This window comes from Mesoplodon mirus (assembly GCF_964341445.2).
Source record: "Mesoplodon mirus genome assembly, chromosome: 6".
NCBI classification, from domain to species: domain Eukaryota; kingdom Metazoa; phylum Chordata; class Mammalia; order Artiodactyla; family Ziphiidae; genus Mesoplodon; species Mesoplodon mirus.
The window spans coordinates 30,115,701-30,130,002 of record NC_138982.1 but is presented as its reverse complement, the minus strand read 5'-3'; the positions used below and the strand labels follow the sequence as shown (position 1 = coordinate 30,130,002).

Below are 14,302 nucleotides of genomic sequence, written 5' to 3'. Positions count from 1 at the left end.
ACCTGTACCAATTTCCCACATCACCCTCTCTGAGGTCACGTAATCCCAGGCTGTGCAAAAAAATTGGGATAAAATACAATTACCAAGAGCAACAGTAAATGAAAAAATCAACCTAGACTCACGACTTTGCTGAGAGACACCACGTACTCATACATACACACACTTTAACAATGAGGACCCTTTTGGGGCTTGACAATCCTGATTCCTCAAGCCAATGAAGTTTTATGATCCAGGGAGGAACAAGAACTAGACCCTAGAGCAGGGCCCCTCTGCAGCTGTGCACGATATTTTGTGTATGTGCATATGATTATTTTTCTGGGGAGGGGTCCATAGATTTCCCCTGATTCTCAAAGGGATCAAAGACCCCCAAAGAAGTCAAAAGCCACAGTCCTAGAGCATTACAGCTGAGAAAGACCTTTGTGAGAAGTAGTTCAACCTCTCATTTTACGAATGAGGAAGCTGAGGCCCAGAGATGTGCAACAGCTATCTCAAGATCATACAGCACATTAGTGGCAGAGCTGAGCCTAGGTCCCTATTCCCCTGTGTCTCAGTTTTATCCTGAGAGGTTTTTAAAGAAAGGGGCAGGCATGCTTTTTAATGAAATGGGCCCCCGATTCCTTATGGAAAAATATATTTTCTAGGAGAGTACTGTTCAGTAGAAATAGAACATGAGCCACAGATATAATTTAAACATTTCTAGTAGTCCCATTACAAAAGAAAAAGAGACAGATGAAATTAATTTTAACAAAATATTTTAGTAAACTCAATATGTCCAGAATATTATCATTTCAATATGTAATCTGAGATTTGTACATCTTTTTTTTCAAACTAAGTCTTCTAAATCCAGTGCATATTTTACACTTACACCACATCTCAGTTCGGACAGATGCTATTTTACGTGCCCAGTAAACGCATGTGGCTGGTAGCTGCCATATTGGACAGCATGTGTCTGGATTATGTTTCTGTCCCCCAGCAAGTGGAGGGTGTGTATCCCTTATCTGATTCCACGATTCTTTCCAGGAGCAGGGTGGTGTCTCCAGTCCTAGACGTGATTGACTGGAAGACTTTCCAGTATTACCCCTCCAAGGACCTGCAGCGCGGGGTATTGGACTGGAAGCTGGATTTCCACTGGGAGCCTTTGCCGGAGCGAGAGAGGAAGGCCCTCCTGTCCCCCATCAGCCCCATCAGGTGAGGCTCCTTCACTCAGCCTGCTTTGCTTTTACTTCCTCAGGGTGGACTCAGCACCAGACTGCCTGGGCTATTCCTTGTTCTCCTAGTTTCTTACAAGTTATTACTTAATCAGTAAATTGGGGATAGTAACGGGACTTACCTTATAAGGTTGTTGCGCGGTTTGAATGAGCTAATATATGAAAAACATTCAGAAAGTGCCAGACGCGCAGGTATAGGTGTTATTATTCTTACATTGTTACATGAATGGAGTCCAGCGAAGCTTCCAGATACTGGGGTGGAAAGTGGAAGCACCTTATCTGGGGCCTCAACCCAGCTCTGTCTTACCAGGTAACACTGGAGTTTCCCTGCCTGGGGTGCTTTCTTGGTAAAAAGGAAGAATTCAGCCGGATGAAAGCTAGGACACCATAAGTCTCAAAATATGTCCAACTTTATGGTTTGCTTCTCATGTGTTTCATTTTTGGACAACTATTCTGTTTAAGTCAATGTTCTAGATATCTTCTGCTTTATAACAAACCATCCAAACTTAAAGGCGTGAAACAGCTGTTTTATTAAGAGCATGGACTCTGGGTTGTGAATTCTGAAAGGGAGCATTGGCATTGGCTGTCTCTGCTCCATGGTGTCTGGGCCCTCAGCAGGACTATCCTTTACTAGACTAGACTGGCTGGAAATGACTCAACAGCTCTGGGCAGGAATCCCCTGGAGTTTGACGCTGGCTGTCTCTGGGACCCAGCGGGAACTTCTTCCTCATTCTCTCCTTGAAGTCACTGAAGGCAGGTTAGTTGGGATTTCCTACACCCTGGCATTGGGTTCATAGAGCAAGTATCCAAAAGAGCCAGGCAAAGCAAGTTGTATCCCCCTACCAATTAAAAAAATAATTTATTGAGGTGAAATTCATATAACATAAAATGAACCATTTCAAAGTGAACAATTCAGTAGCATTCAGTACATTCACAATATGGGGCAACCACCACCTCTTTTTAGTTCCAAAACATTTCCATTATTCCAAAGGAAAATCCCTTACTTAGTGTCTCCAGCTGTCCCCTTTCCCCAGCCTCTGGCAATGCCCAATCTACTGTCTGTCTCTATGGATTTATCAATTCTGGGTATTTCATATCAATGGAATCGTACAATAGTTAACCTTTATGTGTCTTCTCTCACTTACTGTGATGTCTTAGAGTATGTATCCCCTTTTATAACTAAGTCTCAGAAGTCACCTAAGGTCACTTCCTCCAAAGTCACAGGCCCACCCAGGTTCACAGGAAGGAGACTTGGACCCACCTCTCAGGGGGGTCAATGTCAGTGTCACGTTGTAAGAAGAGCCCATGGGATAAGGAATCTGCCACAGCTGACCTGCCCAGTGCCAAGCAATTACCCAAGTTGTTTCCAAATGCCTAGTCCAGGGACACGAAGTGAAGGCATTGGGCACAAACAGGACTTCCAAGGGTCTGCCCGATGGTGTGCAACTCTAACAGCTGACATGTGATAAACCATGAGCTTACATACGCAAAAAATATTTTTTTATTTTCTACTAACCGGACTTAGGCAATTTCTGTCTTGACCCCTGCTCCCTAATGGCAGAAACCTTCCAGACAAATAAGACAAATTCAGTGATAGCTTAGTCATCTCATCTTTATTTTTATTTTATTATTATTTTTTTTTTTTGCGTTACGCGGGCCTCTCACTGTTGTGGCCTCTCCCGCTGCGGAGCACGGTCTCCGGATGCGCAGGCTCAGCGGCCATGGCTCACGGGCCCAGCCACTCCGTGGCATGTGGGATCCTCCCGGACCGGGGCAGGAACCCGTGTCCCCTGCATCGGCAGGTGGACTCTCACCCACTGCGCCACCAGGGAAGCCCATAGAGCTCTCTTTTCATGAAATACTGGGATTTCTGACATGCTTGCTTGGCTCCAGTCTTGAGATCTGTCTGAGCCCTGAGTCCACTCTCTGGGCCGCTGGAGCGCCCCCTACCTGCCATCCCCCCACCGCTCCCCAGATGCTCCAGGTTCTGAACCTTTCTACATAGTCTCACCTTCTCTCTCCAGGAGCCCTGTGGTGCCCGGCGGGGTCGTGGCCATGGACAGACATTACTTCCAAAACACTGGAGCGTATGACCCTCACATGTCACTGAGGGGTGGCGAAAACCTCGAACTGTCTCTCAAGGTACTTCCTGGGCCAAGGGAGGCCCAGGTGGGTTCTTTGGAGCCCTGTGTCCGGTCACAGCTTGGAGGTCAGGGCTAAGGCTTCGGGCAAATTACAGAGTCATTATACGTAGTGTGTCAAACCCTCATTTCTCCCCCTTTCTCATCTCTCTTGATTTCACCCCAGCCTGCTTCCTGAACTCGCCTGTCAAAACTGCCCTTAGGAAAGGGCGAGTTTTCAGTCATCTCCACCTGAGTGCAAAGCTTCCCCTACGTTCTCCATTCCCAGCACCCTTAGCATCTTGATAGTTTTCACAGCACCCATTGGCCAAAGCAAATACCAAGCAGTTCTGTGCATTGAGTAGTTAGGTCCAAACAACTTAATAAGTATTTGTCCGAACAACTTAGCACCCACTGGGTGCCAGACAGTTTCTCAAACCTTGGAATCAGATTGGACCCGCCACCCTCATTTCCTGTTCCATGTTGATTTTTAGCCTGATGCTTGCTTTTTCATGACAGCAACCACTGAAAACCCACCCCAACAAAGACATATGCCATTAAAAGGGCAGTGATCTAAGGCTGAAACAATGAATTGCCTTGAACTTGTACTTTTCAGAACACAGATGTCACTATGTTTCTCCTGAACAATGAAAATATCCCATGTGGCCTTTTGAGTTTGCTGCAGCACCCTGGGGTACCTTGGCACCCAGTTTGGGAACCCCATTGGTTTGGGTTCTTGGTGTGTTTTGGTTCATGTACTGCCTATCCTAGGCATGTTTTCCCTTTCCTCTTTATTCCCAAGTGGGGAATAAAAGGCTTCCTGTCAAATGAACTTCAGGCATTTGGGAGTAGGAGGGAGTGAGTGGAGAGTAGAGAAATTTCCAGAAGTAGAAAGATTCTGTTTGAGGAAAGCTTGCTTTGACCTCCACACAGATGGCTTCTGGTGCCTTTGCAGCAGGAGACTTCACAAGCTTTTAGAAATCCCCTGGCCACTAGGTATACCCTCTTCCCCGAGGAAGCAGCCTTGGGAGAATCCAGGCACTAACGGTATGGCTGCACCCTCTAAGTGCTGAATCTGGTCACGTGTTTCAGTAGGGGTGGGGAACCACAGGTCACTACCTGGGTGTGAGCCCCTCACACCACGGGTTCTGACCCAGGACAACCACCCTCATTCTCCCCACCTTGTCCCTCCCCAGTCCAGAACCCTCAGATCTGGAAATTCTGCTCCATCCTGAGAACCAGAACCAGCTTTCTCTTTTGTACTCATGATTTCCGGTGCATTTCGCCAGCCCCTCACTCCCCACGTTGCTGGATGGGAGTACAGAGGTGTTGATCTTCTCCTTTCACTGCAGACCTGGCTCTGTAGGGGCTCCGTCGAAATCCTTCCCTGCTCTCGGGTGGGGCATGTCTACCAAAATCAGGATGCCCGCTCCCCTTTTGACTGGGAGGCCACCCTGCGGAACAAGATTCGCATTGCTGAGACCTGGCTGGGCGTGTTCAAAGAAACCTTCTACAGGCACAACCCAGAGGCCTTCTCCTTGAGCAAGGTAAGAGGAGAGCCTGGCAGGGTCTTCGGTGCCCACCCAGGGCCACCAGGTGGAGGCTGTGCAGGACCACCTCCCCTCCCACCTGGAAGGGCAGATAGAAGCTTCTGGCTAGTACTTCCATGAGTGGCCCCTGTCAAGTGGCTCCTCTACCTGGCGGGGTTGTCCTCTGTCTCTTCCAGCATCTCCCAGGGGCATCATGGCCTGGAACCCCCTGATGTCTGTAGGGGTTCTGTCATCACATCTAAGGGGTGTAATCCTTCATCCTGTGGCCGGAGGAGAGGCTGGGTAAGGAGTGAGCACTGCAGTGGGCCTCCAAGGGCCCTTTCATCCCAGGCAAAGTGCTCAAGGCTGTGAAATTACCTAAGATGTGAAACAAATATAACATTGATTTACAATGTTGTGTAAAATTACCCAAGATGTGAAACAAATATAAGTATTTTTTACTTAAAAAATAAACATAAAGGACATCCCCAAAAAGGCACAGAAAAATAAACATTTTAAACATTTAATGAAGTGTCTGCAAACAGTGCATTTTCACCTGGTCCACTACCACTCAGCGCCATTCTGATGGCGTGACACGTAAATGCTATTTAATGTGGGACGTGGTTCACAGTGATGCTTGCTGTCCCCCTCCTTCAGCTTGCTCCCAGACACCTCTGTGCCTCCCAGCACATGAACTGTGATGTAAAACCAGCTTCCTCCGTCCTGCCGCCTGTGTCTCTCTCCTCCCCAGGCTGGGAAGCCGGACTGCACTGAACGCCAGCAGCTGCAAAGGAGGCTGGGCTGTCGGACCTTCCACTGGTTTCTGGCCAACATCTATCCCGAGCTGTACCCATCCGAACGCAGGCCCAGGTTCTCTGGAAAGGCAAGTCATGATAAAAACAAAGTGCAGAGAGAGAGGAAGAGAAGGGGTTGGGTGGTCTCCCAGCATAGGAACTGAAGTTCAGATGCTCTTCCATGACCCTGGCCACCCAGTCCCAGCTCAGCAGGGCCTCCTTGCGGGGGGTGGCTCTGCTGCCCCATAACACGTCCCAGGGCCCCTTCACCAGAACAGGTGCTGTCACCTCCTTCAGGAGGCCTGTCCTTAGGGTCACTGGCTTCAGCTTGACCTCGATCATTTTTATGATCTGAGCATGGGACCTTGAGCTACACTGCAGAGAGTGAAGGAGTGGTCGACAGAGGGCGTCTTTGCAGCAGAGGGCGGGATTCACTTCCGTGTGAACGTTGCTTATAGCTCCACAACACCGGACTTGGCTTCTGTGCAGACTGCCGGACAGAAGGGGACGTCCTGGGCTGTGCCATGATTCTAGCTCCTTGCAGTGACAGCCAGCAGCAGCAGGTGGGTGGTCAGTGTTCTCAGACCTGCAAGGGGTCTTTGCTGGGATGGCCCTCCCTTCCCTTTGGGGCATCTCCTTTCAGTGGTCCCACGTCCCTTGACTGTGCATGGTCCCCCACTCTGACGACCCATTCCCCAACCTGCCCCAACCCCAAGCCCAAATGTGGACCCATCAGAGAATATGAGCATCTGAGCTCGAGGGACATGGCGAGCCTGTTTAGCCAATGTTTTCATCTGACAGATGAGGAAACTGAGGCTTGGAGAGTGGCTAGCCCAGGGGCTTCAAACTCAGGTGTGTCTCCAGGGTTTAAGTGGATAAAGGAAATAAACACAGGGAGCTGGGCGGAGGCTGTTGTCACAGAGGAACACCTGCCCCAGCCTCAGTAAATGTCTTTTGTTTTGTATGAAAGAGGATCCAGTATTACAAGATCATCCAAAAATTTAAAAGACACTGGAAATCCAGAGTTTATGGAAAAGATCCCCATTTTTTTCTTTTTCTTTTTTTTTTAATCGAAGTATAGTTGATTTACAATGTTGTGTTAGTTTCTGGTGTACAGCACAGTGATTCAGTTATACATATATAAATATATATAAAATCTTTCTCAGATTCTTTTCCATTATACCTTATTACTGGATATTGAATATAGTTCCCTGTGCTATACAGTAGGACCTTGTTGTTTATCTATTTTATATATAGTAGTTTGTATCTGCTAATCCCAAACTCCTAATTTATCCCTCCCCCCTTTTTCCCTTTGGTAACCATAAGTTTGTTTTCTATGTCTGAGTCTGTTTCTGTTCTGTAAATATACTAAGTGAAGTAAATCAGACAGAGAAAGACAAATATCCTAAGATATCTCTTATATGTGGAATCTAAAAAAATGATACAAATGAACTTATTTACAAAATGGAAAAGCTCCCCATTTAAATTAAAAATCTATAATCAGAGGTCAAAGAAAACCTGTGTGCAGGCAAATTTCCACCAGGGCACCTTTCTGAAACATCTGGACCAGCTCAAGATCATTAGCCAACTAGAACCAGAGATGGAGAAAGTGGGTCACTGAGTGGGCACTATAGGCACAGAAACACTGAGGAATCAAGGGGACCCTGGAAAATGTTCCCCATTTGCAGCAGCACCTCAAACCCATAGCTCGTGACTGTTCCTAAGACTCCAGGCCTCTGACGCTGTGTCCTGCCCAGAGTAGATATGCTATGTCTTTTGGGCATTTAATGGGGATCTATGGGGGCCAATACTCCTGGGCCAGAGGGGGAACTTTAGGGCATCACAGGAGCCTGGGGCGTGTGTGTGTGTGAAGTGGGGAGAGGGCTGGATCTGGGTAGACAAGGCTCATGGCCTCTGGTGACCCTCTACCTCACTTGCCAGAGGAGACCTTACACACAGATGGGGTCATCGGGTTTCAGAGCTGTGGCCTCATTCGGAACGTTCCCACACACAGAGCAATGTGGTTTGTGAAACTCCTTCCACAGGGAGAAAGGCTTCCACTGCATGGTCAGGAGGAAGGCAGAGGGTGTAAACGCCCCTGGGGATGGGTGGGAAAGAGCACACGAGCTCTCCTGGGGCGCACTGGATACCAACTCCACGGATTTCCCGGGACCTCACTCTGCAGCGTGGCTGGACCCTTCGGTACCGAGGAAGGGCGGGGTTGCCCTGTGACAACAAAAGTTTATGGCCCAAAGGGCGACACTGAAAGTGACTGGCAGGCACTGACCACAGGGAGACTCTCTCCTTGAGCCAGAGGTCCTGCTCGTGGGTACATATGGCCAGAAGGGACCTGAATCAGGTCTGAAATCCACACTGAGTCAGGGGAAGAATCTAGAGACAGAGGGTCCTTCTAGCATCATGTGGGCTCCTTGGATATCAGGAAGGTCTCCTTCTATGTTAGGGTATTTCTTCTCTTCAAATATCCGTCTCAGGAATAACTGCCCAGGTCGTGGGACGTCCCCATGACGCTGGATGAAGGTTGGTGTGTCCACTTCTTATCACAACTTGGATGACAACCTGGAAAGTCTAGCCCACCCCCCAAACCTCTGCCTTTTCAGCCTGTGATGGGGTCTTTGCATAAGTTGTCCTACCCCAAAGGCCTGTATTAAAAAATAAACAACAAAGTGTAACTTCCTGGAGATATTGATCAAAGGAGCCAGGTGAGGCCCCAAGAGCCTGGGGTAAAAGGCAGAACAAGTCTTGGAGGGTCCAGCCCTGCAGGCAGGACTGGCGAGGCTCTGGGACCCCAGGGGAAGGCCCTGGGCCTGGAGGACACCTGGGGAAGCAAGTGCTCAGTATCCATTTGTCCCCTTTCAGCTTTGCCCTTTACCAGTGTTCTAGAACACCCCAATAGGCACTCACACCTGGCACAGGAGGACAGAGAGAAAGCTCTGTGATGGTGGAAATAGCTCACCTTCTAGCTGTGTGACATCAGGCAGACCTCTTAACCTCTCTGAGTCTTGGTTTCCTCATCTGCAACTGGGGATAATGGTGCAAAAAGAATGTTAGCTTTTGGATTTATTTATTTATTTATATTCTTGGTGGGGAGGTGGGGATTAGCAAGGGCTTCTGTATCCAGAAAAATTGTGAGCTTGCTAAGCTGAAGACACCATATGCCATATAAAAAAGAAGAAACACCCTCTTTTATGCATAAGTAACTATGTTTTTAACAAAGGGAAATCTCCAGGGGCCCCGAATCCAGAGGCAACTGAAATAGAGTCATAGGGCCATGGCCAAGCTCTCCTGCAGGGTGAAGGGGACAGTTTCTGTCAAACCTCAGGAACCCAGAGGCGTTGGTTCCAAGCAGGAGATAGTGACAAAAGCCCATCTTCAGCCCATGACAGATGAGGGGTTGGAAATGGGACACCCATACAAAGCCAGCTTTGACCTTCACAGAGTAACCTATCTGTGAAAACCTGGACTAGAAAAGACTACCTACAGCCACCGGAAGTTGACAAGGAAGCAGGTCTGTAGACAGGTCTTTGCGTCGGAGAAAATGACTCTTCCCTGAAAATTTTTAACCACAAGCTTGTGTCCAGCGTGGGTTTAGGGTTCAAATTTATAGGAACTGTGTTGTCTGGGAATCCTCAGGTGGGACTGGCTACCTAACTTGTTGGGCTCAGTGCAAATGAAGATGGTGAGACCTGTCACTCAACAATTATTAAGAATTCCTAGACAATATCAGCATTAAATCAAATATATTAGACCAAGAACATTAAACCCTTCTAAGCATGAAGCCCCTGCAGTTACACAGGTCACATGCCCATGAAGCCAACCCCGTCTCCTAGCCACAAAGTTAGCATAAAAATTAGCTCAGGCTGCATTTGGCAGGAACAAATGGAAAATGGTTTTATCAGGATGTGTTTCCAACCTGGCCCCACGAGCATCCCGCAGCTAAAGCCCCTCTGCAAAGGAATGCATGATCCAGCCCTACGGAACCCAGGAGGAAATGAAAACCATGAGCGAGCGTCAGCAGATACAAAAGACAGAAGGAAAATCACTTGCAGGGCCAGCACAGATGTGTCCAGAAAGAGATCAACTCGGGCCTCAGGAGTTTCCTCATCTGCCCTTCCAACTGTATCCTCACAAAACACACAGCATCCTTTATGGCCTCACCTATGATACAGTAAATAGAATAATGGAGGAACTTGCCAGAATGTATAAATATGAATGCAAAAGTAGATGGAATGTGGAGATTTCAGAGGCCAGGCCTAGTCCAGCATCATATTTGTGGACTTGACTATGAGATAGGGTCTTGCTGACCCCAGTAGAATTTGAAGATTGCCCCCAGACCTCAGCCCTATTGCAATGAGCTCTCCTTCCTTTACCTCCAGCTTTGGAGAGGATCTCCTTCTAGCTGTGCTAACAGCCATTTCCCTCTGTCCCAGCACCTGGATCACATGGGCAGGAAAGAGATCCACTATGGCAGCCCCCAGCACCTGTGCTTCGATGTCAGGCGAGACCAGGTGATTCTGCAGAACTGCACCAAGGAAGGCCCTGACATCCATCAGCAGCACTGGGACTACCAGGAGGTAAGAAACCCAGCTAGGAAGGATTCAGCAGTGCTGCTGGCTGGTGCGTGTCTCAGGCTTTTCCAAGAGGTCAAGTATTACCATACAAGCCTGTGTCCCTGCTGTTGAACTGAGTGACTTGACACTAAGGCCTCAGGGGGAGGTGAAGCCAACTTTGCAGCAAAGCTAACAACCAGCATCTTGAAATGTACTAGTTTTCCAGGTTTCTGTATAGCTCTGGTCTTGATATGGTAGAGATAGGAGACAGCCTCTTTTTAAAAGTTTATTAGCTTAGGTCACAAGTAGGACCATGGAGCGTGTTACAGAAGCAGTCAACCACGTTGGTGGTGTGGTTTTAGGGGCAGTGGAAAGGCCTGTCTCCTGTTCCACAACCGGATACATGAGGATGTAGATCATTCTTTCTTGCTTTGCAAATTCTGCTCTGAGCATTTCATCAGTTTAGTAAGACTTTGATTCCCATGACTCCAGAGAGAAGCCTGAGATCCTTTCCAGAGGTTATGCATCAATAAAGAGGAAATACGAGGAGGGTAAGTATTTAGGGAGAGTGAGCCATTTACAGGATTGGGATTGGAAGGTGACAGTAAGTATCAACAATAACTGTCCATACGTAGTTTTTCCTTCACCTCAAATCCCTTCTGAAATGAGTTAGGGTACAAGTATACAAACAAACAGATTAATACACACATCTTTCAAACATGCCATTCTTCAACTTTTGCTTGGGAATAAGGGGGTGGGGATTAAATAACTAAGCAGAACTCCATGCATCGGTACTCTTAAAGCAGGCTGTGAAAGAGGAAAATCGTATAGTGTAAAACTTAAGCTGAACTCACGATAAACAGTTGAGAACAAAGCTCTTGGGGCTTTGGTGACAAGTGAACCTAGGACTCAGGGGGCCCACACATGCTCAAAGAATTCTTAGAAACCAAGTTAAGGCCCTTTATGAATGATCATAAGGGATCATTCTAAGCAAGTCCTCTGGATAAGATAGATTTAGAAACAGCATTTAAAAATAATATGTAAAAGATTAGTGACTAAGATACACCCAGCATCTTTCAGGCATTAGAAAATAAGGCTTTAAAAAAGTATTCTTGGGCTTCCCTGGTGGCGCAGTAGTTGAGAGTCCGCCCGCCGATGCAGGGGATGAGGGTTCGTGCCCTGGTCCGGGAAGATCCCACATGCCGCGGAGCGGCTGGGCCCGTGAGCCATGGCTGCTGAGCTTGCGCGTCCGGAGCCTGTGGTCCGCCATGGGAGAGGCCACAACGGTGAGAAGCCCGCGTACCGCAAAAAAAAAAAAAAAAGGATTCTCATTCAGCCATAAGAAGGAGCAAGATACTGTTCATAGCAGCAGGATTCACAATAGCCAATAGGTGGAAGCAACCTAAGGGTCCAGTGATTGATGAATGAATAAACAAAATGTGCTTTATACATACAATGGAATATTTTCCTGCCTTAAGAAAGAAGGAAATCCTGTCATTTACTTCAACATGGATGAAGCTTGAGGACATTATGCTAAGTGAAATAAGCCAGGCACAAAAAGACAAATACTGTATGATTAAACTTACATGACATATATAGAGAAGCCATATTCATACAAACAGAAAATAGAATGGTGGTTACCAGGCATGAGGGGAAGTGGGGAGAGGGAAGTTGTTGTTTAATGGGTATAGAGTTTGTTTTGAATGAAGAAAAAGTTCTGGAGATCTGTTTCACAACAAAGTGAATATACTTAACATTACTAGCTTTTACACTTAAAAATGGTTAAGGTAGAAAATTTTATGTTACATATTTTTACCACTACAAAGAAAGAAAGAAAGAAAGAAATTAGGTACTATTTTGTGCTACAACATGGATGGAACTTGAAAATACCATGCAAAGTGAAAGAAGCCAGTCACAAAAGGCCCTATATTATGATTCCATCTATATGAAATGTCAAGAAGAGACAAGTCCATAAACACAGAAACTAGATTAATGATTTCCAGTGGCTGGAAGGAAGCAGGAATGGGAAGTGACTGCTAATGGATAGTACTTTTCTTTTTACAGTGATGAAATTTTCTGCAATTAGATAGAGGTGATGGTTGCATATACTTTGTGAATATACTAAAATCCGCTGAGTTGTATTTAGGGCATGTGAATTATATCTCTAAATAAATAAATGGACATTATCAGCACTGTTGGTTAAGGTTGTTTAACTTTTCATAAAGAAATTGAATTTTTTCTTGAAAAGGGGATGGCTACATTCAGTATTAAGTTTGGTAGATTTTGAGCAGGAAGCAGCTATGGTCTTCCAAATATGGCTGACTCAGGCCCTCAGTGTATCCTTAGAGCCTTACTCTATACTGCAACTTGGTGGCAGCAGTACTAAACTGCAGGATTAACAGAGGGCAGAGATTAAATTAAATCCTTTTGAAAGCAGAAATTTACAAGTACAGTGCTAACAATGAATGTCAACAATACAGTATAACGGTTGAACATGATCTTTACACTGGCATTTTACTAGCCAGAACTCTCCAAGAAATGGCATAATTACCCAACCACAATAATAATAATTGAATTAATGACCCCAAGGCTCTGTATGGTATTTCAATTTTAAGGTTACCTAAATTATATTATATAGTAACGAAAATACTCCAGTTCCTTACCAGGCCAGTTCATATCACCTTTATTATTCTCTTAATGATTAGCACAAATCTTAGAAATTTCCTTCTTTGCTGACTGATTGTGGGGGACCAACTCGTTTTCTTTTTTTTTTTTTTTTCCTTTTCTTCTCTCTTTTCAGAATGGAATGATTGTTCACATTCTTTCTGGGAAATGCATAGAAGCTGTGATGCAGGAAAACAATAAAGATTTGTATTTACGTGAGTGTGATGGAAAAGCCAGCCAGCTGTGGCGATTTGACAATGTCAGCACCGTGGATGAACAATGAATGCCACCATCAGAAGGAAAAGAGAAATGTGGCCATAGAGGTTCAACTCAAGGGAACAACAGGAGCATGTGCATATCATGAAGGAGACCCTTTGTGTTTGTGCAGTGATGATAGTAGAAACAAAAACTCCACAAATGAATATGGGAAGTCTTTCCTTCTCATACCTTACTACATTGACCACTGGCTGTTTTAGAAAAAGAAAAACATGGACCCATTGTCTCAATGTCTTCATCACTGGTAGATGATCATTACATGGTACATAAGATTCTTGGGGTTTTTTTTCATTGAGCAGTAAATAATTGCTTTTATCTCTGACTAAGGAAAGAGGCCTGGCAACACCTTCAGGATACACAATTCTGATTGATCAATTTATTTCAAATGGCCTTATCTTGGATTGTCTGTGTCACCAGCCATGAAAATTAAAGCGTGAAGAAAGTGCAAAGTCCTGACATCCAAAAAACATTGCAATAGGCTTATGAGGACAAATTTCATGTTCATTGGTTGAGGCATAGCTCAGAGGAAGGAAGGGAAATAAGCTACTGAGAGAAAATAGGGTTGGAGAGAGCTTTGACCCAATTCTTCAGCTCAGCCTAGTAGCTGAAAAGAGTCAGTAGACCTGGAATAAGATGTTCTCATGTTAATGAGAATTTCCTCAGAACTTTCTATCTCCATTCACTCTGCCCTTGCTATTCTCAATCTAGGTTAACCACAATCGGATTCTCATGCAATATTCTTTTCTTTAATCATTGGTGTTGGGTCAGCTTAGATTGAACACTCCCACTAACAGAAGTGTGTACAGTTGAGAAACTCTCCTGATGCCCTGTTACAGGGTTTGCACTGATTGGACCAGAATGAGCAACATTTGCAAAGAGGCAAATATCCCTGGGAGGGAAATGCCAGTGTCTGAGCCAAAATTCTTATGAGAGGAACTAGAGGTGGGTGTTAATGTCCATGAAGGTTGAAAGGGCTGTCTCTGAGCCAGTAGGAAATGTCTGGGACCCTCAAATATGCCCACACCTGAACATTCAGCCATAGAAGAACACATCTCCACCAGGGCAGAGCCCATGCTAGCAAAAGCTGAATGGCTCTCTTGTTGTGACTTGGCCCACCCAGTTGGGTTGTAAGAGTTGCTGAGT

General features: G+C 46.0%; 1 protein-coding gene across 1 annotated transcript in view; it reads left to right on the top strand.

The window, feature by feature from the left end:
- GALNT15 (polypeptide N-acetylgalactosaminyltransferase 15) overlaps positions 1-13,611 on the top strand; it is a 34,827-nt gene extending 21,216 nt beyond the window's left edge. The window contains exons 4-10 of the mRNA XM_082625409.1: positions 1,021-1,188; positions 3,233-3,350; positions 4,681-4,875; positions 5,609-5,740; positions 6,110-6,214; positions 10,100-10,243; positions 13,020-13,611. Coding sequence (XP_082481535.1) covers positions 1,021-1,188; positions 3,233-3,350; positions 4,681-4,875; positions 5,609-5,740; positions 6,110-6,214; positions 10,100-10,243; positions 13,020-13,166 — 1,009 coding nt within the window. The 3' untranslated portion in view covers positions 13,167-13,611. The remainder of the gene's footprint in view (positions 1-1,020; positions 1,189-3,232; positions 3,351-4,680; positions 4,876-5,608; positions 5,741-6,109; positions 6,215-10,099; positions 10,244-13,019) is intronic.
- Positions 13,612-14,302: the final 691 nt, after the last annotated feature.